The sequence below is a fragment of the Tamandua tetradactyla genome, chromosome 9, assembly GCF_023851605.1.
Source record: "Tamandua tetradactyla isolate mTamTet1 chromosome 9, mTamTet1.pri, whole genome shotgun sequence".
NCBI lineage: Eukaryota > Metazoa > Chordata > Mammalia > Pilosa > Myrmecophagidae > Tamandua > Tamandua tetradactyla.
In genome coordinates, this window is record NC_135335.1 from 11,805,801 (window position 1) to 11,830,735 (window position 24,935).

Consider the following 24,935-nt stretch of genomic DNA (forward strand, 5'->3'; position numbering starts at 1 on the left):
GCAGAGCCGCTCTAGGAAGTTATTTGTACACTGTCAGACATTGGTTCTGGAAGGATGAATGCAGGCGGACCCACTGGAGAATCAATCCAGCACTGGCCAGAAGAATTAGGAAATGGGAAGAGGTCAAAAAAATACAATATGCTTCGGCAAGACCTCACGAGTTCTCGTCTTCCCACTGGGCAGAAATCCTAAGATTAAACCCAGACTTTGTATAACCTCCACACAGTAATTTTTTCAATTACTGTTTTACATCTGTAAAAACAGACATGATAGTACTTCATAGAAATTGAGTGAGTCGATGCACTGTACATGTTTATTAACAAGATTGCCTGGCAGGGGTAAACATTCAACGACAGTTACTGGCTTCTGCTTTTACGGTAAGCAGTTTGTACGTCTGTTTGTCATGTGACACAGTGCGGCAATCGCGTGGTAGTCTGTTCTGCTTTATCTTACAGCACAGCCCTGCACAAAGGGTCTCAAGAGGGAAGCAGGGGCTGAGCCGACTTCAGAAGTAGGGTAAAACTATGCAGCGGGAGCCGCTAGGCCGGGCTGGGTCTGGCGCTGCATAAAAAACGCTCTGGAAGGGCTCATCCCTTTGGCGAAGGAACGACTTCGAAAGGTGCACAGCAGCAAACGTCGCGCCATAGCGCGCCCCCGCCACCAGGCAGGACCGCCTAAGCCCCGCCCCATCCGGCGCGCCGCTCACAGCGGTAGGTACAGAGAGTAGTCGGCTAACGCCCAGCGGCGGGCCGGGCGGCCGGTGCGGCCGATCATGGGCAGCTTCTGCACGTAGCGGGAGGCCGGGCTGGGCCCGTGCGGCGCGGGGAATGCCGTCTGGAAGAGGCGCCCGCGGCAGCGCCGCCCTGCCTGCCGCCCTGCGATGATGAATCGGAAGTGGGGGGCGCCCCGCGGGGCGAAGCGGCTCTTCTGGAAGACGTCGCGGGTGCCGGCGCCGGGGCCCTGCTGCCGGGGCGCCCCCCGCGCCCGGTGCACGCGCGGCAGCGGCCTGCTCTCCGAGGCGGCGGGCGCAGAGGCCGACGGGGCACCGCCGCCCGCGCCCCGGGGGCTCTCGTCGCCCTGCGGGCTGACCACGGCGCTGGCCGTCAGCTGTGGCATCTTCCGCACCGAGTCTGGGGCGGTCACCGGCTCCTTCTTGTCTCCGGGCGGCCGCGCTGCTGTAGGCACCGGCTGGCCCGTGCCGAAGCGGGTGGCCAAGCTGTCACCGAAGAAGGCGTAGAGCTCTCGATAGATGTCCGCCAGGGTCACCGAAGGGGATGGATCCTCTGGCTTTACACCCCCTGGTGGCAGCGGGAGGCCAGACCCAAAGCCTGGCTCTGCCCCGGCCCCAGACGGCGACTCCTGCAGGAGGAGACTGTCCCAGGGCAGGTCATCAGGTCGCCGGTACCCCTTACCCCAGGGGCCACTCCTGTTGGGCTCTGCCGCCTGCGCCTTCATCTTCAGCAGCCGTTCCACCGCCACCTGTGAAAACAGCAGGAGGAGAATAAGGCAAGAACTAGAAGGAACCTGAGCCCATAGAGTGCTCTAAAATACGCCGGCTCAGCTCGGACAGGAATGGAGTACTGGAAGGAGGTGGCACTCACCAGGATGGCTCCATAAACTTTGTGCCCATCTGCTTTGACCTGAGCATTAGAAACAGAATAATCATCCAGCACTGCCTGCAGATTGGTCCAGTAAGTAGACAGGTGTGGGTACAGGACTCGTTCTACTGCCTGGAAGGGAGAGAGGAAATCTAGTAAGCACCTCTTTGTGGCTTATTGCCTCTCAAGTACCCTCTCCCATGAACGACCCACTTTTCTCTCTGATCCTGGGAAGGGTACTCAGTCCTTCAAAATTCCCTGATTCTGTCCTCCATGCCTACTTGACATATTCAACCGACCTTTGTTTGGAACCTACTGTATACCCAACCCTCTGCTAAGCACTGGGAATAAAGATAGGGTACTAAGACAGACAAACAATATAAAATGGCCTCACATCATTAAGGACCAAGAGGGTGTAAGTAATGTTTTTGTTAACAACACAGCAATTTATAGTTGGAATCAGCAGACAGATACTGCCCCACTTAGATATAAAATGGGATTTAGTTCAGTCCCTCTACACAAAAACAAACAGACCAGAACTTAGACTCTGATTACGTTAATTTTAAATCCTGTGATGCAGAAAAAAGCATTTGATAAAAAATTCAACATAAATTACTAAAAGTAAGAATATAAAGTGATTTCTATTCTGAGAAAGGATACCTATTAACATACACACAAAGTACTCATTATCCCAAATGAGAAAGGATATTGGTACTTTCTTTTAATCTAGAAATGAAACAAGGATGCCCACTATCATAACATGCAAAATTATGTTAGTGGTCCTATAATAAGAGAAACAAACTAAAGGCTTTAGGATTAGAAAAGAAGAAATGAAGACGTCATTATTTCTACATATGATCATCTGTTAAAAACCCCAGTAAACAATACACAAAAGTCAACTGCATTTCTAGTCACCAGCAAGAAGCTGTAATATGAAAAGAAGATACCATTACAGCAGCATCAAAGAATAACCAGAATCTAGGAATAAATTTAATAAATATGTGTATGCTCTCTTCAGGGAAATTTATGAAAGGATCCTGAAAGACCATGAAGATTTGAAAAAATGGAGAGATATGACATGTTTGTTGTCAAGAAGACTTATTATAATGACATCAGTTCTCTCCAAAAGTGATCTAATACATCCAATGTAGCTGCATTCAAAATATCAACAGCAGTAAGTCTGATTTATCCCAGATATGCGAGAGTGGTTGAGTAGAAAAATCTATTACTATCGTATTAACAGAACTAGGGCACATAAACATTTGATCATCCCTATAATACTAACAACGTATCTGACAAAATTCAACATCCATTCATGTTTTAAATACTAAATAAAAGAGAAACTGAAGAGTATTTCCTTAAAGTGATAAAACAGGACAGGCAGAAATTTATAAAATAGGGGTACGTGAATATTTGTGGCAAAGACATTTACAGTAAGCCAGGATACTGCCAGGCCTGACCTAAGGCAAGAGCTCAGTAAATGGCAACAGCAAAGCATATAACCATTTTTTATGATAAAAGACACACAAATGTTCTCTCTCTAACTCTAATGGGAGCTCTCATGGCTCTCTGAGAAAGGCCCAGGTCCTCACCTTCCAGCCAAGGGCGTGCAGCCCCACCACGGCTCCATAGTGAGAGCAGAGAGGTCGCACGGGGTCTGCCAGGACCTTCTGCAGGGAGAGCAGGATCTGCTGATAGAGGCCACTTACGAGGTCCCCGTGAGTCCTGTGGGAGCAGCATTCATTGAGGGAGGGGAACAAAGTAGGGTGCTGCCCTACGGTGCTCAAGTACCAGCAGACAGAAAACAGCACTGTATGGCCTGCTGGGGCCCAAGGGGGTGGGTGAATGAGGCTGCTTGCAGCCAGGAGTGATGAGTCTGGGGCCCCAGGGCTAAAGGCTCAGTATCCTGGCCGATTGGTAATCCATTTGTAGAATCCTGGTGTGCCGTGACACACCAGCTGCTGGAAAGCTCTAAGGGAAGAGGCTAAGGGTCAACCCCCACCTCCACTCTCATACAGCCTCAGAACCAAAGGCTTCACCCATCTCCCTACCCCGACCCACTTGGATCTAGTCCCGCCCAAGGCTCAGCTCTGGGCCTGGTGGGTACCAGAAGATGTGGCTGAGTAGGAGAGCAGCCCCGTCCCGCAGAGTCCAGTGGTCATTCAGCGGGTTGATGGAGGCAGCCAGGGGCTCCAGGACACAGTAAAGGACACTGCCCACCAAGGAGCGGACATAGGGCCCCAGGCAGAGGTGTGGATTCCGAACCAGGCTCCGTGCCACCTGCAGCAGCCGGTGCAGCTGCTCTAGGTCGTGACTTACAGATTTCACCTGCAGGTAGCAAAAGTTGCACTGAGAGGGCCGGAAGGATACAGCGGAAGCCCACTGTTCCAACAGCATCCGCCAGGGGCAGGACGCACTACTGGGTCATCTCCCCACAAAACCCTCTCCACTGCCCCAGCCTGGTCACTTACCCCACTGACCACATAAACAAAGTAGGGCAGAAGTGCTGCGATCTTGGAGTTAGTCTGCAGGTCCTGAAGAGCAATCTGCAAAGGAAGGGGCCACATCGCGCTGGGTCACCAGGCCCAAACTGATGTCCTTCTGGAGAAGTTCAGCACTTAGATATTAAAATTTTAAAAATCTATAATCTGATTGAGCAACTCTACTTCAATAAATTTACCCTCTAGAAACCCACTCACACACATACCCACACAGAGTACTGTCCATAATAAGAAAAAACTGACAACCTGAATGTCCCACATAAAATTTTTAACTGAGCAAAGCAAGTTGTAAAATCAGATGTTTAATCTAATACCAGTTTGTTTATACTAGATTAGCAGTTGTTTATAAGTAGAAAAAAAATATATATGGGCTCATAACTATGTGATGATATTGTGAGTTATTGTTTATATACCAAGAATGGAATGATCATATATGGTAAGAATGTTCATGTTTGTATGTTGTTATATTTTTAAAAAATTTTTTAATTAAAAAAAGTAACTGTGCGATGATATTGTGAGCCACTGATCATATAATATGGTTGGAGTCTGTGTGTGCATATTTCTCAATAAAAATATCCTTTTATGGTTTAGGTATAAACCAAATTCATGTTCTCTAGGCACATTCAAAATCTTTGATTTCTGATTTTCTATCTATTTTTGATTCCCTTTTAGTGAGAGGTAAGCCGTCTGCATAGTGTTACTACGCATTTTAGTGAGGATCTGTTTCATAGCTGCCAATTCCTGTTGACATATGAAAAGAGAAGAAAAAATATATTCTTTTAAAAGAGAAAAAATATATATGTATATGAAAAATTTTATGTTGGACATTTAGGTTGTCAGTTTTTTATTAGTATGGACAGTGCTCTGTGTGGGTATGTGTGTGAGTGGGTTTCTGGAGGATAAATTTATAGAAGTAGAGGTGCTCAATCAAAGATTATAGATTTTTAAAATTTTAATATCTAAGTGCTAAACTTCTCCAGAAAAATATCAGGTGGTTCTACAGGAGAGGCTCACTTTCTGTTTTATTTATTTTAATATTATAATAGATATACCTCTATAGCCAGCACATACAGGTATTTTATAAGCAGAAAAAAAAAAAGAGTAAGTAAATGAGTAAAACCATCTCAGCCCTGAGCCTCCATCATCTGTGCCATCCAAACTCTCCGGGGTGAAGCCTTCAAGCCCAGCAGCCATGAAAGGAGGCGTCGGGCTGGTGAGGAAACGGCTTGGCTCCCAGGGTCCTGTCCTGGCCCCTCATCCAGCCACCCGCATTGTGCGTGGGAAACAGGAGCCAAGGTTTGAAGGCAGGAAAGCATGGTGGTAGTATTCCTAACTTTGCAAAGGAAAGAGCAGCAGCAGCCAGCTGTGGGAACATGTGGAGGATCTGAAATCCTCAGCTAGAGACCACAGGATTGGGTGAACCATCAAACTTGCCCTCATCAGCCCAGCAGGCCCTGCTGGAGCCCTGGAGGCCAGAAGCTAAAGCAGCAGGGGCCAGTAGGAGACCTTGAGACCAAGAGCTGTAGAGCAAGTGTCTCCGCGCAGACTTATCATCCCCTACTTTCTCTTCTCCCCTCCAAGTCCTGGCAAATGGAGGCTGCAACAGGCAGGCCCGAGGTGAAGAGACACCCCAGAGTGGGCTTCCAAAAGAAGGTGTGAGGAGGACTCGCCCCTTCCCCCCACACCCTCTAAGGGCCCCGCTAAACTGCCCCTTCCCCCAGGAACAAAGGCTTCTCTGGAGTGGGGAGGGGAGCCCACCTGGCTGCAGGGCCAGCCTCAGGGCACCACACCCGCCCTGTGAGCAGCTTCACTCCACATCAGTCAGTCCCTCTGGAGAGGACAAGAAACAGGTGTCTCACAGAATTCCACGGGAATCTCTAAGTTAAGACTTGGTGCCCACCCTGGCCGTGTGGGAGATGACCCCCAGAGGTGAGGCTGCCCCTGTTACAGTGGGATCAACAATGGGGAAAAGAAGAGCAGCAAATAAGGTATCAGTGGCTGAGAGTTCAAATAGAGTCAAGAGGCTTCTCTGGAAGTTACTGTTATGCAAGCTTCAGTTAGACATCGCTACCTATCATAACTTGCCAAACCCCAACCAAAACCATTCCTGCCAATCCTAAAGAACACCTAGGGTATTATATAAGATTCTACAAAGGTTCCATGCACTAGGGTAATGCTCCAAAGCCTACAACCTCCAGATGGGTCCTGGACCAGATAAATCCTGAAATGCAGAGGGCCAACCTCTCCAGAACATCAACTAGTTCCATCCCCCTACCCCATATTATTGCCAGCCTCTTCCAACATGAAAAAGTTAGAATGGACATAGCTCCTTAGAGAGTGGGAGAAAGATCAAAGGTGATGCTGAAGTTTTACAGAGAAGGTAGGGTTTAACAAATGAGTATGAATGCTGAATCATTATACTGATATATCTTTTAGCCTCCTGTACCTTAGAGCAGCTAGAAATAAATACCTAGAATTGTGGAACTGTAACCCATACCAAACTCTGAAATCTGTTCTACAACTAATTCTTGTGATGTACTTTGAAATTTATTGCTTTCATGTATATATGTTATTTAAAAGAAGGAGGAGTAGAACAGAGAAGATAGGATTTAACAAATGAGTATGACTGCTGAATCATTATATTGATATTTCTGTTGGTCTCCAGTATCTTGGAGCAGCTAGAAGAAACAGAGGAAAAAGCATGGAATTTTAACCCATACCAAATTTTAAAATCTGTTCTATAACTACTTGTTAAAATGTACTCAGAAATTTATTGCTTATATATATGTGTGTGTGTGTGTATATATATATATATATATATATATATTTTTTTTTTAAAAAAAAAAAACATGGGCAGGCACCAGGAACCAGACCTGAGTCTCCAGCATGACAGCATGATAGCCCGCCCTATACTGCGTTTTTGTATATATATTTCACAATAAAAAAAGTAAAAAAAAAAAATGAGATCACAAAAAAAAAAACTTGCCCAACTCCAGCCTACTGCTCACCTGCATCAGCTGTGGGTCATCCCCTAGCACAGCCCGAGTCACCTGCTGATAATACTTCAGAAGGTCATCAGTCAGTGAAGACACGGCGCTGGGGACTGTGAGACGATAGGCAAGATGGGTCAGGAGTGGCAAGCTGGGCCCTGCTCCTGCCTCCCCAGCCTGCTCCCGGCCCCCGCCCCTGCTATCCCCACACTCATCCTGGAGAAGCCCTTTCAGGCAGGACTTGCAGAGCAGAGACTCCAGCCACCCTGAGCAGTCCACTCAGCTCTGAGGGTGCAGCCGTCGTAAGATGCTGTGCTCTGGCTACCACTCATTCTTGACCAGGAGGATTCCTGCTTGGTCCTCAAGCCCCAAGTCTGCAGGCCCCAGGCTGTGTGAAGCTCTTTGCAGCATACCCTGGACCCACATGCTGCTCAGACTTTCCATTCTAGCAACCATCTAGCCAGTGCCTTGGGACTGACTACGTGTCTGGGCTTCCATCTCCAACTCTGAGCCCTCAGGACACGGACTGGTGTGCACTCAGATGTTGGGATGGAGCAGGCATCAGTAAATGCTTATCAGGTGCACACACACAGAGACTTAGAGGCACCACTCTCAACTCGGCAGGAAGGACAGTTCAGCCAGAGGGGCCCATCCTTCTCACTGCCCCTGACCTGATCCTTGAGGTGCCAGGTTCCCTTTGCCATCCAGGTAGGAGACATGAACTAGAAAAGCAGAGCAGAGAGATGGGTCAACCTAGGGTTCTGTCCCTCATAGTACCACCCAACCCTCTAAGCCTAGTTCTTCTCCCTCCATCAGCCAGCCCCCCACCACTCCCGTGACAACCCAGCTCCTGTCCCCAAGCCTTCCGAGCCCACAGCGCCCACCTCTCACAGCTGTCTCGGCACAGCCTTTGGGGATGTTGGTGGCCAGTGCCAGCTCCACCAGGTTGACCTCTCGGTCCTCTGGAAAGTAAAGCTCCCCCTCCCTGGCAGGGCGCAAGGGCAGGGCCTCCTGTGACCCATAACCACACACAGCCTGAGGAAAGAGTGGATTGGAGAACAGCCTGAATCCAGGGAGGATATAGGTGCCAGCAGAGGGCTCTATGGGCAGGGGCAGGAAGCCAAATGTTTGAGGGCAGCCTAGCAGTTCTGAGACAGGAGGCCTGGGGCTAGGGCCACTGCTGGGAATTAGGCTGGAGCATGAAGGACTCGCTGGGTCAAAGGGTAGAGTGAGATCCCTTCTCACATATCCCTAGGGGTTCTGAGCCCTTCCCCCCAAGCTGCTGCTGGTCCTCCTCATTCTCACTCTCCCAACTTTAAAAAGTCACTACTCTCTTCCAGTCATGACCTTCCCTGAATTCCCTGCCCCAGAATATTCTAACAGCCACAATTCTGCTCAGGCTCCTCCCTTGCCCAGAATGCCCTCTCTTCCTCCTATCTGCCTAGTTTACTCCTAGCAACTAGTCAAGGCTCATCTGAAGTCCCACCTCTTCCAAGAAGCCTTCCCTTCCCTCCGGACCCCTTCCTTCAAAGCAGAGTGGCACAAACTCCTCCCTCTTTTCTGAGCTCACAGCCCTCGTAGGCCGGGCTCAGCCCCTGCCACCTGTCCTGCAGTTGCAGTGAACTTCCCTCGTGCGCTTGTCTGGTCCTCATGCCTTGCTGCATCACCAGCCCTGCAACAGGCACAGAGGCAGGTTTGTGCTACCCGAGTCCCCCACGGCCTGTGGCACCACGGACCTCCACACTGCTCCATCGGAGAGCCCTGTTGAAATCCTCCACTGTCAGCTTCCGCCGTTTGGTGTGCTTCATGAACTGAGAGCTATTCTGGGAGGGGAGGAACAGAAGCTAAAGTCGGGGGACAGAAAACAGGGAGAAGGCAGCCCCCCAGTTGAAGAAAGACAGCCTGGGAAGGAGGCACAAAGGACCCCAGGCCAGGGATCAAACAGCCTGGATTCCAGCTCTGTTCTTGTACCAACAAATCCCGGGGTTACGTCCCCTCTCTGTGCCTCAGTTTCTCGCTGCAGGACAGAAACATGAACCTGCTCTGCCCACCCAGCAGGGCTGCTGTGAGGAACACACGAGAAGATGCCCAGCAAACACTTTATTTGCGGGAGCCCATTTGGCTACAGTGGGGAAGGGACTGCCATTGATTTGTTCACCATTATATTCCTTCAAAGCACAGAGCAGGTACCCAATAAATGGTTGTTGGATAAATCAAGGTGCACGGTGGTTAGTAAAAAGGAAAAAAATGAGGGCTGGGGAGTACTGAGAGCTGCAGGGAGCTGTACCTGGGTGGCCTCTCGGAGCCGGTAGCACACGTCCTCTGCAAGCAGGGCTGCCACCTCATCACTCAGCTCCAGGCCCGTGCTCTCCGCCATAAGCCGGACCGACTCCCGAGGGATCTCCACAAATCGCCGTTCTTCTCGCTCTGACATGGCCCTGGTGGAGCTGGGGAGTGGAGAGAGGTTTGAGAAGCCACTCTCATGTCTCTCAAAGCCCAACAGCCTGACTCCAGACCCTCTAAACCAGGCTTCCTCTTCTTTCTCCCCCATCCGTGAACAAGAGGCCACAAAGCTCTGAGTGCCCAGAGGAGGAAACAGAGGCTCAGAGTGGGAAGTCTGGTCCAGGGAGGCAAAAAAGAAAATGCCTGGCTTTGGCATTCATGGAACTGGGCCTTAGACCTGTCCTATTACTTACTGGGTAACTCTGGCCAAGACCTCAATAAGCCTGAGCCCTCGGGTCCTCAAGTGTAAAACAGGAGCAACAGTCACTGCCGTCCCAAGTCCCAAGGTGGCCAAGAGGATGAAATGAGACGACATATGAAGATGTCAGGGACTACCACAGTACACAAATGGAAGATGTCATATCATTAACTATGAGCAAAAACTTCATGGCGTCTGTGCTGGTTTGAAAGGATATGTGCCCCCTAAGAAAGCCATGTTTTAATATAAATCCCATTTCATAAAGGTAGAATCATCCCTATTCAATACTGTATACTTGAAACTGTAATGAGATCATCTCCCTGGTTGATGTGGTTTAGTCAAGAATGGTTGTTAAACTGGATTAAGGGACGACATGTCTCCACCCATTTCGGTGGGTATTGATTGGTTTACTGGAGTCCTATAAAAGAGGAAACATTTTGGAGAATGAGAGACTCAGAGAGAGCAGAGAATGCTGCAGCACCACGATGCAGAGTCCACAAGCCAGCAACCTTTGGAGATGAAGAAGGAAAGTGCCTCCCGGGGAGCTTCATGAAATAGGAAGCCAGGAGAGAAAGCTAGCAGATGATGCTGTATTTGCCATGTGCCCTTCCAGCTGAGAGAGGAGCCCTGACCGTGTTCACCATGTGCCTTTCCAGATGAGAGAGAAACCCTGAACTTCATCGGCCTTCTTGAACCAAGGTATCTTTCCCTAGATGCCTTTGATTGGACATTACTATAGACTTGTTGTAATTGGGACATTTTCTCGGCCTTAGAACTGTAAACTAGCAACTCATTAAATCACCCCTTTTAAAAGCCATTCCGTTTCTGGTATATTGCATTCTGGCAGCTAGCAAACTAGAACAGCGTCTTCCTTCTGATTCATGTGATAACCAACATCAACTAAATCTTGATACCACTGCTTTTATCTTGATACTCTCTTGCTCAAAAGCTTTCAATACCTCCCCCCTGCTTATAGAAAGAAAGTCCAAACTCTCCAGCCCAGCGTCCCATGTTTAGCCCCAAATCCCCACAGCTCTTCAACCTGATCCTCCTGTAAGACCAGCCTCGTGTCCTCCAGCTTTGCCTCATGCTGCACCACCAGGCCTTCACTCAGGCTTGCCCTCACCCTATTCCAAATCCTCTCTAACCCCTCTTTGCTAAAGCAAATACAGGCAGATTCAGTCTTTCTCTTGAGGTCTTCCTACCCCAAATGCCTTCTGGGAATTCAGGCTTTTTAGCTGCTGGGCTTTTTTTGCCCACGATGTCTGGTCTTCCATTCACAGCTTATGACAGAGTCAGAATCCAACAAAAAGCAGAGGCTGAGGAGGCACAAGGATAATTCACTGGTAGAATTCTCACCTGCCATGCAGGAGACCAGGGTTTGAGTCCTAGCCCATGCACTTCCCAAAACAAACAAACAAGCAAACAGACAGGCAGACAAAAAATTTCAACAAATGGTGCTGCAATAACAGGACACTCACATGGAAAATAAAGGGATAAAGTGCAGCCCCCTCATACAGCATTCAAAAAAGAAACAGGCTGCCAGCTGACTCCAACACATTGAGCACACCAGCCATTCAAGGTAAGACCACATGTGCTGAGGTTAAGCACTGGCACCAAGGGCAGTGAGGCCCCGTTCCATGGTGACCCACCCTGGGCACTGTCCCCACGAATCCACTGGCAAGACTAACTGGGGTCACCAGTGACCTCTAGGTCTGTAAATCCTAAGGGCCTTTCCAGGTCTCTCTACAGCCTTCTTCCCAATGGCTCCCCCATTGCCTTTAGAATACAGAACATAATTGTATTACGGCTCACGAGGCCCTGCATAGGCTGCCTACTTCTGCGACACTTCTTGCACTTTCTCTCTTGGCGTCTACATTCCTGTCAGTAGCCTTTCTCAAAAAACCTTATTTCAGGACTGTGCCGGTTTGAAAGTATTATGTGCCCCCAAAAAGCCATGTTTTGATCCTGATTCAATCTTATGGGATAGCCACTTCTTTTAATCCTGATTCAATACTGTAGGTTGGAAACTTTTTATTCGATTATCTCAACGGAGATGTGGCATGCCCAACTGTGGGTGTGATCTTTTGATTAGACAGAGATGTGACTCCACCCATTCAAGACGGGTCTTGATTAGTTTACTCGAGTCTTTAAAAGTGGTAACCTTTTGTAGAAAGTTTAGAGCTGACACAGATGCAGACACTTGAAGAACAGAGACACGGATGTTTCGAGATGCCTGGAGCCCAAATGTCGCGGTGAGATTTTGTTTGCGGGGAGGGGTACATGGTCCAGGAATCAAACCCGGTTTTCCCACATGGAAGGCAAACATTCTACCCCTGAACCACCCCTGCACCCCAAGATTTTAAGCAAGTTAGAAACTGGATAGGGCCAAGGGAAGCCAAGACATGACAGTCAGCTCCAGAGAAGCAAAGTGAAAAAACCCACAGGAACAGAGGCTGAAAGCAACAGAGCCCAAGAGCCAGGGACCAGCAGATCTTCCCAGCTGACAGAGGTGTTCCAATCCCATTGGCCTTTCTGGAATGAAAGAATTTTTCCTTGGATGCCTTAGTTTGGACATTTTCATAAGGCTCAGTAACTTCTGAAATTCCGTTTATAAAAGCTATTCCATTTCTGGAATATATTGCAATCCAGCAGCTTACAAACTAAAACAAGGCCCTTCACGCATTCTGTTTCCCTTGTTTGGATTGTTCTCCACTGCCAGCCTCAAGACCTCAGCTCTAACGGCACTTTCTTGGGGACATCTTCACAGATCCCCCAATATCCCTGTATTTGCCTTCAAGGCATTTATCAAAGCTTGCAATTATATATTTATGGAAATATGTTATTAACACCTACATCCCCAGCAGATTTTTAAGCTCCCTGCGGGCAAGAAACATGTCTGTTTGCTCACTTTTGTATCCCCAGCGTCCAGCACAGTGTCAGAACATAGTTCGCCCTCGATAAACACGTACTGAAAGAAAGAATAAAGAACAACTATTTTTCTGACCATGTACTATGCCTGAGGCACTGAGCTATGGCGATTACCTCACATTCTCCCTTAACAACGAGCCAGGTATCACGTGGGTATTCCGTCCATCTTAAGGCCAAGAAAATTAAAGCTCAGAGAGGTTAACTGACGAGACCCCAATTCCTGTCCCCAATCATCACACTATCCCGCATCCGGGGTGGCGGGCTGTGTGGGGAACAAGGCGTGGATTTGCTGTCGGAAGACCTGGCCTTGGAGACACGCCACTCGGCGATCCCAGACCCGCCGACGGGCAATGAAGCGTCAGTTTCCCCATCTGTGAAATGGGTGCACGAAGTCCTGCCCCATTGGAGGGCGCAAGGAGAATTTTCCTAGTACGTGCCTCCAGTAACACCCCACAAAGCCCGGGCTCTAAGTGTCCCCCCGCTCAACCTCCTCTCTCCGTATCCCCGGCCACTAGTCACACTGGTAAGGAGGTGCGGGAAACGACCTCCACGTGTCTCCGCGACGCGCATCCACCGACCCGGCCTCGCTCCAGCCAAATCCAGAGGTTGTGGGGGGGGGAGGGTCAGGGGTCATCGAGCTCGGGTGGCGTGGTCAGCGAAGAGGGAGGCCCCCGGGCGGAGCCGGCTCGAGGGCCTGAGAGTAGATGGCAAGCGTCCCGCGGGGGGGGGGCCGTGAAGTCCCTGGGTCGGGAAAAGGCCGGCTCACCTGAGGTCTCCCGCGCGGCGAAAACGGCTGCCGAGACGGCGGCCACAGCTGCCCCCAATCCCGGCGTTCTCCACACTAATTCCCTCTCTAGGCGCCCAGACCCCGCCCTTCCACGAGCACAGCCAATCGACGGAAGCCGTGCGGACTTCCCGTCCCCGGGAGGCTGCCCGACACGTGATTGGCCGGCGTGAAGGAGCCGCCTGGGGGTCACGTGACGGTGGAGAGTCGGGCTCCTTAAAGGCACAGCTCTCGCTAGTTGTGCGAATAGGTGAGCAGCCCTTGGTGTACGTTTACTGAGCGCGTCGGGAACGGAAGCGTCCCCCACTGTTTGGTCACCCGAGTTTCCGAGCACTTGCATTTACGCGGTTGCAACGAAGCTGAACTTTTGGATTCGTTTTTTGGGGGTTTGTGGGGTTTTTTGGCACCACTCGGTGGTGCTCAATTTACCCCTCCAAGACCCAAGTTACCTATCACTTCCCCTTCCCAGAGAGATGGAGGGAGGAGAGACTTCTGGCTGTACCAGTTCCCCGTGCGAGCTCCGGACACCCGGGCTCTTATTCGGGCACCCTACCTCGTGTCCTCCCCACTCCTGTCCAATGAAACAAGCCTCACCTGCCTCGCAGTCTTCCTTGATTGTTTTACACTCAGTGTTCGCGCCCTTCCCGGAATTCCCTTTGCGGCAGCGGCGACTTAGTTCTCAGGGGAGAAGCGGTGGGTGTTTGTAAAGGATGGTGTTCAGAGTCAGACCGACCTGAGTTCAAATCCTGACGCTATCTTTGAGCAAAATACCTAACCCCAGTTGTTTCCATCTACAAAATGGGGTAACAATGCCCGCCTCTTGGGCATTAAATATGAGAACGTTAAATTAAATGTGATAATGACTGTGAAACACCTGGCAGAGTAGGTGGCTGACCTTTCCTTCACTCACACATCACGGGACACCATGAATTCCTTTCTGTTCATGCAAGATGGGGTCGTTTGCTATTCATTTTAGAAAGCTTTCCCCTGGGGAGCATGCCTGTACACATCCTCTTCTTTCCTCCCTCTCAGGGCTAGATGCTGCTGCCCCTAAAAAAAAAAGAAAAAGAAAAAAAAGGTCTTCTAGAACCTGAGCAGAGAAAGCCAGATGGATGTGACTGGGGCTGCTATAGTGTCATGGTCAGGTTCATGTGTCAACTTGGCCAAGTGGTAGTACCTGTTTGTCTGGTTGGGCAAGTGCTGTCCTGTCTGTTGCAATGAGGACATTTCATAGGATTAGGTCATGAGCACATCAGCTGCATCCTCAGCTGATTCCATTTGTAATCAGCCAAAGGGGAATGTCTTCTGCAATGAGTGATGCTTAATCTGATCACTGGAAGCCTTTTAAGGAGGATTCAGAAGCTATAGGCTCTTCCTGCTTCGGCTGGCGAGCATCTCCTGTGGAGTTTGTCCAGACCCTCCATCGGAATCATCGGCTTCACAGCCTGCCCTGCAGAGTTTGAACTCTGCATTCCCGCAGTCACGTGAGACAGTTTTATAAATTTTATCTTTGCGAGTGTTCGCTGTTGATTCTGTTTCTCTAGAGACACTTTACTGATACACTATGGCAACACACCTGAGGAGACCGTGACCTTGCTGAGTCTCTTCCAGCCACACTCAGTGTGACATTTGGACTGGTTTCAGTATTACTGCTTCAACACTGGAGTGTCTGCCCACCCACACATTAAGAGAGGGAAAGCAAGGGTAGGTTGGAGGCTGAGGCAATGAAAGGCCTGGACCTGCCAGGGACTTATCATCAGATGGGGTGAAGGTACATCCAAGCTGCCTGGGGCTTGTTTGCCCCCAACCTGAGTAGAGGCAGGGGTCAGAGAAGGCGGTAGTGAGACAGACAGAGGCACACCCACACACACAGTCACCTGGTGTCTGGCAAGAAGAGTTATGATGACTTTGGCATCAGAGTGACTTTCAAAACAAAAATTACAGCTCCACTACTTACTAGCTACATGACTATGGGCATGTTGGTTCACCTCTGACCTCTCCTATCCACTATAAAGTGGGATCACAGAATCTCTTTCCTGGACGTGTCCTGAAGAATCTGTAAGGTAATGTACATTGAGGGCTTAGCACAGGGCCGGGCACACAGTGCTGTCACTACCAGCATGCAACCTCTTTAAGGGGCTGTCCCGGTTACACCTTCCTCTAGTACCAACTCTAAGAAGAAACACTTTCCCACACTGTGCTGGCCTTCTTGGGGCCACTCCCCACATCCTCACTGAAGCCCCTTGCTCAAGCCCCCCAAGTTATTTCGTGGTCCATCAGTCTCTTCCTTCTAGGCCTGATGTTACTTCCTGGCCACACCCTACACAAGTTCTTTAGCAGGTGGTTTCATTTGTGAACCTGGGAACAATCTAACCCTCAATGAGATACGCGGTATTTGGGGTTCAGGGCAAATCCCCAAAACCTGCGTAATCGATTTAGAGTATAGTGGGGTGGTATCAACCACAAACTGTAACATTTTCACTGGGAAATTCATTGCAAATCTAGCAGAAGCTTTCCTGGATTCAACAAATTTGGCAAACCCAGTATGCAGTGCTGCGAGCTATCAAGATACAAAAATGGAAGGGGTGCACCTGAATCTGCAATTCTCAAAATCTCAACTTTAAAACCCTTTGCGTAGGACCTTCCTGGCACCATGGGACAGAAATCCTAGAATGAGCTGAGACTCAGCATCAAGGGATTGAGAAAACCTTCTCGACCAAAAGGGGGAAGAGCAAACTGAGATAAAATAAAGTGTCAATGGCTGTGAGATTCCAAAGTGGAGAGGTTATCCTAGAGGTTATTCTTACGCATTAAGTAGATATCACCTTGTTATTCAGGATGTAATGGAGAGGCTGGAGGGAACTGCCTGAAAATGTTCCAGTAGCCATGTTTCTTGAAGATGATTGTATAATGATGTAGCTTTCACAATGTGACTGTGTGATTGTGAAAACCTTGTGTCTGATGCTCCTTTTATCTACCTTGTCAACAGACAAGTAGAACATATGGAATAAAAATAAATAATGGGGGAACAAATGTTAAAATAAATTTAGTTTGAAATGCTAGTGATAAATGAAAGCAAGGGGTAAGGGGTATGGTATTTATAATCTTTATTTTTCTTCTGTTATCGTTTTATTTCTTTTTCTGTTGTCTTTTTATTTCTTTTTCTGAATTGATGCAAATGTTCTAAGAAATTATGAATATGCAACAATGTGATGATATTGAGAATTACTGATTATATATGTAGAACGGAATGATATGCTAAAGTTTTTGTTTGTTCTTAATTTTTTAAATTAATTAATAAATTTTTAAAAAAACACCTTGTGTCTGATGCTCCTTTTATCTACCTTATCAACAGACGAGTAGAACATATGGAATAAAAATAAATAATAAGGGGGACAAATGTTAAAATAAATTTAGCAAAGGAATGTTTTGAGGTGAGAGAACTGTTCTGTATCCTAATTGTGGTGATATTTATCCAAATGTTTTTGTGTGCCAAACCTCAGAACTATACACTAAAAACAGCAAATTTTACTGTATGTAAATTACGCCTTCATAAACATGATTTTTTTAAGTGCAATGGTGGAAACAACTGATGAATAGATGAACAAAATGTGGTACATACATACAATGCTATATTATTCAGCCATAAAAAGGAATGATATTCTGATACATGCAATGATATGGATGAAACTTGAAGACATCATGTTGAGTCACAAAGGGACTCAGACACAAAGGGACAGATATTGTATGATTCTACTTATATGAAATATCTATAATAAGCAAATCTATAGAGGCAAACTAGATTAAACATTACCAGGGACAGGGGGGAGGGGAAATGGGAAATTATTGCTTAATGAGTACAGAGTCTCTTTTTTGGGGTAATGAAACTGTTTTGGAAATAGATAATGGTGACGGTTGCATGACATGAATGCAATTAGCGCCTCTGAATTGTGCACTTGAAAACAGTTAAAATGGGAAATGTTGTGTTGTATATTTGTTACCAGAATAGAGCTTTTTTTTTACATGAAATACTTTGCAAAGCAATAAAGAAGTATGTGAATACATTAAAAAAAATTTAGATTGAAATGCTAGTGATCAATGAAAGGGAGGGGTAAAGGGTAGGGTACGAATGAATTTTGTTCTGTTTTCTTTTTATTTCTTTTTCTGAATAGATGCAAGTGTTCCAAGAAATAATCATGATGATGAATATGCAACTATGTGATGATATTGTGAATTACTGATTATATATGTAGAACGGAATGATCAAAAGTGAAGAATGTTTGCGTTTGGAGTTTTTTGGTATTTTTTTAAAAAATAAAAATAAATAAAATTAAAAAAAAGAAAAGACCCTGTTTTTATGTAGCTTGCATTCAACGGAAGAAAGTAAATAAATAAATGAATATGATTATTTTTAAAAAAACCTTTACATAGCAACAAAAAAAGGGGGGAGCAGGAGACAATGACAAGAGAACAGTGACACAGCAGAGAGGCATGAATGGGAAGTTGCAAAGGGAATCTCATCTGCCCAGGGGTAGTGAAAGAAAGAGGGAGGAAACCATATTTGAGCATCTATTACCACATTCCAGGCACTGTTCTATATGCTTTCTGTCAGGGTTTCTCAACCTTGGCACAATTGGCATGTATGGCTGGAGAATTCTTTGGTGTGGGGAGCTGACCTGTGCATTGTAGGATGTTGGGCAGCATCCCTGGCCTCCACCCACTAAAAGCACATCCTGCACCCCTCTCCCTACCAATTGTGAAAGGCATCGATGTCCCCAGACTTTCTCAAATGTCCCATGCGGGGCAAAATCACCCCAGCTGAGAATCACTGATTCATATGCATTTTATAAGAATGTTTATAAGTAACATCTGAGGGCCTGTCACGGGCCAGGAGCTGTGCCAACCACTCTCAAGTGTGATCTCTTGATACAGCAACCACCCAAAAATGGCTTCATGCTCTTTTTTTTTTTTCACATGGGCAGGCACCCGGAATCGAACCCAGGTCCTCTGGCATCGCAGACAAGCATTCCTGCCTGCTGAGCCACCGTGGCCTGGCCTGCCCTGCCCTTTTTTTTGAAGGGGAAGCGGGGTGCATGGTCAGGGAATCAAACCGGGGTATCCTGCATGGAAGGCAAGCATTCTACCTTCAAACCACCGTGCACCCCTCATGCCCATTTTACAATGAGGAAACACAGGGTCACCCAATTAGGACCGAAACCCAGGTCAGTATCAATTCAAATACCTTGCTTTCTACTATGTAGCCCTGTTTACCAAGGAAGTCAAGGAAAGCTACAAAAGAAGAAAAGTTGAGCTCAGATTTGATAGACCAATAGTTAACCAATCAGACAAGCTGGGAAAGGGTATTCAAAGGTGGACAAAAAGCATAGCAAAGAGAGAAGGTGGCATATTTGTTTTCTCTTATAGTATTTTTGTTATGTTACCCTAATTAGACTATTCAATTCAGCTTATAGCAGAGTGGAATCAATAAATCATTGATTAGCAAATGCAGGCGTCTTTTATGTACTCGTCCTAGGAAGGGCTGGGCTGGGACTCTGCCCTCTGTGTCATTTCTATCTTGAGGTGACAGCCTGCTGCCTTCTCTCCTCTTTCCCAGTTATACTGTTGGTTATTTTTAAGGGCATGAGGGAGGAAGTTATAGGGAAAACATTCTGGAACTAGGGCTAGATTAGGATGCAGAATGGCAATAATGATAGTATTCGTGTTTTGCCTTCAATGAAGTCAACTTCTGACCCTGGAAAACGAGTAAGTTCCTCTTGGTAGCTGAGGCTGGTTGAGGCATCAGGCCAAGGAACAGAGGTGCTAGTGAGCATTTGACTCCACAGCTCTTTTAAAAGAATCATTCTTGCTGCCAAAAAAAAAGAAAGATGTAACACTTCCATGAGAACCAAGGACCTTTTATGGGTACAACACAGTCAAAAATCTGACAGCGCGATAATCCCAGAAGGATTTGAACAGCAAATAAAAAAGTATTTGCAAAGTCCGCTTGGGGGAATGGTGAGAAAGGGGGAAAATTCAACTTCCCCAAGTGGAGAATTCTTGATATTCTCACAAGCAGTAGGAGCAACCAAAGCGATAGGCTGAGCCCCCAATCTTGGGGTTTCTTCATATGAAACCTAACCCTGCAAAGGACAGGCTAAGCCTACTTAAAATTAGGCCTAAGAGTCACCCCCAGAGAACCTCTTGTTGCTCAGATGTGGCCTCTCTCTTTCTCTCAGCCAACACGAGAAGCAAACTCACTGCCCTCCCCTTCTCTACATGGGACATGACTCTCAGGGGTGTGGACCTTCCTGGCAACATGGGACAGAAATCCTAGAATGAGCTGGGACTCAGCACCAAGGCATTGAGAAAACCTTCTCGACCAAAAGGGGGAAGAGAGAAATGAGACCAAATAAAGTGCCAACTGAGAGATTCCAGAGTCAAGAGGTTATCCTGGAGGTTATTCTTACGCATTAAATAGCTATCACCTTTTTAGTTAAGGCGTAACAGATAGGCTAGAGGGAACTGCCTGAAACTGTAGAGCTGTGTTCCAGTAGCCATGTCTCTCTCTCTCTTTTTTTTTTCTTTTACATGGGCAGGCACCAGGAATCGAACCCAGGTCCTCTGGCATGGCAGGCAAGCAGTCTTTAGCCATGTCTCTTGAAGATGATTGTATAATGATATAACTTTCACAATGTGACTGTGTGATTGTGAAAACCTTGTGTCTGATGCTTCTTTTATCTACCTTATGGACAGATGAGTAAAACATATGGCTTAAAAATAAATAAATGATGGGGGAACAAATGTTAAAATAAATTTAGTAGATTGAAACACTAGTGATCAATGAATGGGAGGGATAAAGGGCATGGTATGTATAAATCTTTTTTTCTGTTTTTATTTCTTTTTCTGAATTGATGCAAATGTTCTAAGAAATGATGATGATGAATATACAACTGTATGACAAAAAAAGAATGTTCATATTGTATGTTGATTGGTTTTATTAATAAGAAAAAAAAAATCTGAGAGCGGCAGCTAAGCCAAAAAAAGAGCTAGATGTCTTCTGGGGACAAGGAACCTTCCCTGTCTCCTGTACAGCAGCCAGACTGGGCCTCGGGATAACACAGGAAGTGTGATAATCACACATAAGAACCAAATAAAGTAGGCGGCCCCCATGCTCAGCTGACGAGCCCTGTGAGAACAGGAAAGGCACATCAGTTAATCCCAGAGCTAGGAGCAGCCATAACCGTGCACCTCCCATCCCAAGGGACACATGTCCTGGATCTTGCAAGCAGACCATGTGAGAGCTTTGTGGCTGCGACTCAGGGATTAGCCCACTATCCACGCTGCCCCCACCCAGCCCTTCTGCAGGCAGCAGCCCTGACAGGCATGGCCAGCCACGGCCAGCCACTTACCCAGGTAATCGTCCATCAGGGAGCCGATAGCAAACTGCAGGAGGGAAGGTAAAAAGGAAATGAAGCCAAGCAGGCACAGGCCATCCTCCGCCTCCCAGCCCCAGGTCTTCTGCCCACCCAGCCCCTCCTCCTGGAAGAAGAGCACAGAGATTCTGGAATTCTGGGTGGTGAGAAATCAGCAGCTCCCAGTTCTGCCTGGGCAGGGAAGCAGGCAAGAGACTCACGATGTCATTTTTGTCCACACGGGTCCCCACAATCTTCAGGCGGATCTCATCGTCCTGCTGGATCACAATGTCCTGGGGAGAAGCGATCGGTGGTACTCAGAACTGCCAGCCCAGTGCCCCTGGCTCAGAGTGGCTCATTCCGTCCTCCCTCACACTGACCTCCTCGTGCCCACTCACCTCATCCATTGTCTTATAGCACGGTGGGTTAGAGTTAGGATCAAACTCCATCTCTGATGGGATGGACTAAAAAGAAAGAGACCGGATCCATGCTTTGCATGGACGCTTAAGTAGATGGCCACAAGTGGGTGGCTCAGCCCCACCCTGCAAGCCCTAAACTTACATGTCGAGAGATGAAGCAGGACATGGGCCCAATTTCTGTGAAGAGTCCCACCTAGAAGGAAAATGAATGCTCTTGCTTTACCTCCTGCTCCCCAAAGTCTTCTAAGCTGCTCATTTTATCCGAGTATTAATAATATTCTTCATGTTTTTTAATCACTCTTGTTTACAACTTTTTTTTCCCCTTTCTCCTTTTTATTTTAAATCCTTTCATTTTAAATTAAGCAAATACAGCACAGCAGTCAAATTAGGCCTGGAATCTGAACACCAACACTGCCAACTGCTGGCCACATGATGCTGGTCAGTAAACTTAACTTTTCTAAGCCTCAGCTTCTATAAAAAGTGATAAAAGATCCCACCTGCCAGTCACTGTTAGGCCATGTACATTACCTGGCCCACAGCAACCCCTCAATCAACACTAACTACTATTGTTATAACTATTAAAACAGACGCCCAGGGGTGAGAAACTTCCTGCAATGTGGGACAGAAATGGAATGAGCTGAGACTCAGCATTAAGGGATTGAGAAAACCTTCTCGACCAAAAGGGAAAGAGTGAAATGAGACAAATTAAGTATCAATGGCTGAGAGATTCCAAATAGAGTCAAGAGGTTATCCTGGAGGTTATTCTTACGCATTAAGTAGATATCACCTTGTTAGTCAAGATACAGTGGAGAGGCCGGAGGGAACTGCCTGAAAATGTAGAGCTGTGTTTCAGTAGCCATGTTTCTTGAAGATGATTGTATAATGATATAGCTGTCACAACGTGACTGTGTGATTGTGAAAACCTTGTGTATGATGCTCCTTTTGTCCACCTTATCAACAGATGAATAAAACATATGGAATAAAGATGAATAATAGGGGGAACAAATGTTAAAATAAATTTAGAGTGAAATGCTGGTGATCGGTGACGGGGAGGGATGGGGGGTAATGGTATGTATGAATTTTTTTCTGTTTTTTTTATTTCTTTTTTCTGAATAGATGCAAATGTTCCAAGAAATGATCATGACGATGAATATGCAACTATGTGACAATATTGTGAATTACTGATTATACATGTAGAACGGAATGATAAAAAAATTATGAACATTTGCATTTGTTTGGTGTTTTTTGGTATTTAAAAAAAAATTCAAAAATAATAAAAAAATAGATTCAGGTGTTAATGTTTCATTTAACACAGGGAGGAAACTGCAGCGCAAAGTTGTGACTTGCCCAAGGACACAGAATTAGTAAATGGAATCAATCACAACCCAACCTAGACCTTGGAAGGACCAGCCCACTGCCTTCCCCAAAACATGACCTCACCTTGTTGACCTGGGTGACAACGGCATCGACGACTTCCCCTTTGAAGGGCCGGAAAACAATGGCCTTATACTTAACTGGGTAAAGGACAAAGCCTCGGCCTGGCTGGATTACACCAGCCCCTATGTTGTCGATGGTGGTGACGGCAATTACAAAGCCATACCTGCGAGGAGAATGAGAAAGAGAAAGGTGCTGTTTGCAGAAGGCCCTCTAAAGCCACAGCTGGGGGATAAAAGGGGGGACACAAAGGGAAAGTAGGCAGCACTCCTGTCTTCAGAGCGGTTAATGACCAATAAAGAAGACACGACACACGTCGGTAACAATTCTCCATAGTGCCAAATGCTGTGCTCAGAATCCCAAAACATATGTCCAAGGTTGCAGCCCTTGAGTTAAAAGACCTCAAACTTTGGGATCCCTCAGATTCCTCTGGGAGGAATTTGTTAAAATGCAGACTCCCAGAGACCTGATTCTGCACGGCTGAGATGAGACTCAGGAACCTGCATTTCAAGAAACGCTTCAGATTATTCTGAAATTGGAGGCCCGAGTACTCCATTGTCCTGGCGTTAAACCCTAATTCTTTCACGTCATCTCTGAGAGGCCTCTCTGCAGGGCCTTCTTTCCTTCCCCAAACTCTCTTTCAGGTCAAGCTGAAAAATCTGTTAAATGAATGACCAATCTCAGCTGAGCAAGGTAAGTCCAGTTGTCCAGCTTTGCAGAGGGCACTTCGCAGAAACCCAAACCAGGGGGGCAACTGACTGCCTGGGGTGCCCGGGAAGATGACAGGGCTTCCGAGAATGGGTGACAAGCCCTCGCAGGATGAGAAGTTGGGGAGGGGGCTGCAGGCAGAGGGCACTCACTTCCCGGTACAAGTCCCCTCCACCTCGGTGAAGAGCTTCTGCTTCACCGTGTTGAGCAGATTGGGGCCGAAGTAGCGCGGGTGCAGCAGGATCTCATGCTCCAAGGAGATCTGCAGGGGCAAGTGGAGTGGAGATCTGGCAAAGCGCCGTGGGGAGACGGGGTGAGAGGCTGCCCCTAGCCCCTCCAATCCGCCAGGCCCTCGCCTCCACCCACGCGGCGCTCACGTGGTAGAACATCTTCTCGGAGGAGATTTGACTGCAGGTACCTCACCTACGGAGGTAGCGGCACTTCTACTTCCGCCGGAAATACCCGTAGCCGCCCCAACCCGGCTTCCGGGCAGACGTCGGCGGCGGGGGTGGGACTCCGCCCCCTCCGCGAACCCGATTGGGCTTCGTTGTTTGGGAGGGGCAGGTCAGGGAACCACGAAGCCCCGCCCTCTGGCCCGCCCACCAGCCGTCAAACCTTCAGGACAAGCATAAATTGACAGTGCCTGGCGGATGATACATGCTCAGTTAATGCCTCGAAACGGAACTACTTAGTTAATGAAAGACGACCCAAGTAGGGCGTTTAGCAGAATGCTTTCATTCAGCAAGCAATTTGAAGACTGCTTTCACAGAGCATAGTAAGTAGCTGTTACTTCAGTTAATTCACACAGCATCCCCATGAGGCAGGTTTTATTATAATTCCTATTTACAGATGTGGTCGCAGGCTCAGAGTCACAGGGGGACCGGGAATCCATTTCAGGAACGCTGGATTCCAAGACGCCTTTACATTCAGGCTTTCCAAATATTCATTCGCTTGTCCCTTCAACAAACCACTTATTGAGTGCTCACTTTGAGCCAGGCGCTGGGGGTGTACAAATGGAGCATCCAGAGTCAGGGTCCAGAGGGGCGCGCTCCCTCCCACGGCGAGGAGAACCGGGTCCCTACAGCTCCCGGTGCACACAAAGATCCCTAGAGAACTGTCGAGACTTGTCAGTTCCTTCAATTCTGCCCACACTTTTGTAGATGGCGTCTTTATTAAACCCACATCAATGAGCCAGAGTGAGTGTGCAATCTGTTTCCTGCTGAGATTCTGACTGATAAAAAAGCCAGAAAGAGAAAAGCAGAAACACGATGAGCCTCAGAACTATGGAAAAGGTTCAGCAAGAGCAGCTTTGGTTCTAGAGCCAGAGGAATCCACGTAGCCTTGAAAAACCCCACGGTCGTTTAAGTGTATGTTGTAAGTAGAAGACCCTGATCTACCCTTCTGCAAAAACAGAGACCTCGCACTTCCTTGGAGTTGTCATAATATGGAAGACACAC

At 47.4% G+C, this 24,935-nt stretch overlaps 2 protein-coding genes across 4 annotated transcripts; both read right to left on the bottom strand.

Annotated features, from left to right (window-relative positions):
* Window positions 1-286: 286 nt before the first annotated feature.
* TAF6L (TATA-box binding protein associated factor 6 like) lies at window positions 287-13,605 on the bottom strand. 3 transcript variants are annotated; one of them, XM_077115947.1, is made up of 12 exons: window positions 13,488-13,605; window positions 12,702-12,761; window positions 9,377-9,536; window positions 8,826-8,912; window positions 7,974-8,124; window positions 7,761-7,811; window positions 7,108-7,202; window positions 4,070-4,144; window positions 3,706-3,926; window positions 3,191-3,323; window positions 1,602-1,730; window positions 287-1,479 (listed from the first exon to the last, which is right to left on the bottom strand). In XM_077115947.1, exons 3-12 carry the CDS (start codon window positions 9,521-9,523, stop codon window positions 703-705), a joined length of 1,866 nt encoding a protein of 621 aa, XP_076972062.1. In that variant the 5' UTR covers window positions 9,524-9,536; window positions 12,702-12,761; window positions 13,488-13,605; the 3' UTR covers window positions 287-702. The 3 variants fall into 3 exon arrangements, with proteins under 3 accessions (XP_076972062.1, XP_076972058.1, XP_076972059.1); XM_077115943.1 differs by lacking the exon at window positions 13,488-13,605 and adding an exon at window positions 13,267-13,477; XM_077115944.1 differs by lacking the exon at window positions 12,702-12,761 and having other exon boundaries at window positions 13,488-13,595.
* Window positions 13,606-20,482: 6,877 nt separating this feature from the next.
* On the bottom strand, window positions 20,483-23,970 carry POLR2G (RNA polymerase II subunit G). Its single transcript, XM_077114979.1, has 8 exons — window positions 23,856-23,970; window positions 23,631-23,740; window positions 22,777-22,936; window positions 21,479-21,529; window positions 21,316-21,381; window positions 21,139-21,210; window positions 20,915-20,948; window positions 20,483-20,691 (listed from the first exon to the last, which is right to left on the bottom strand). Exons 1-8 carry the CDS (start codon window positions 23,865-23,867, stop codon window positions 20,678-20,680), a joined length of 519 nt encoding a protein of 172 aa, XP_076971094.1. The 5' UTR covers window positions 23,868-23,970; the 3' UTR covers window positions 20,483-20,677.
* Window positions 23,971-24,935: the final 965 nt, after the last annotated feature.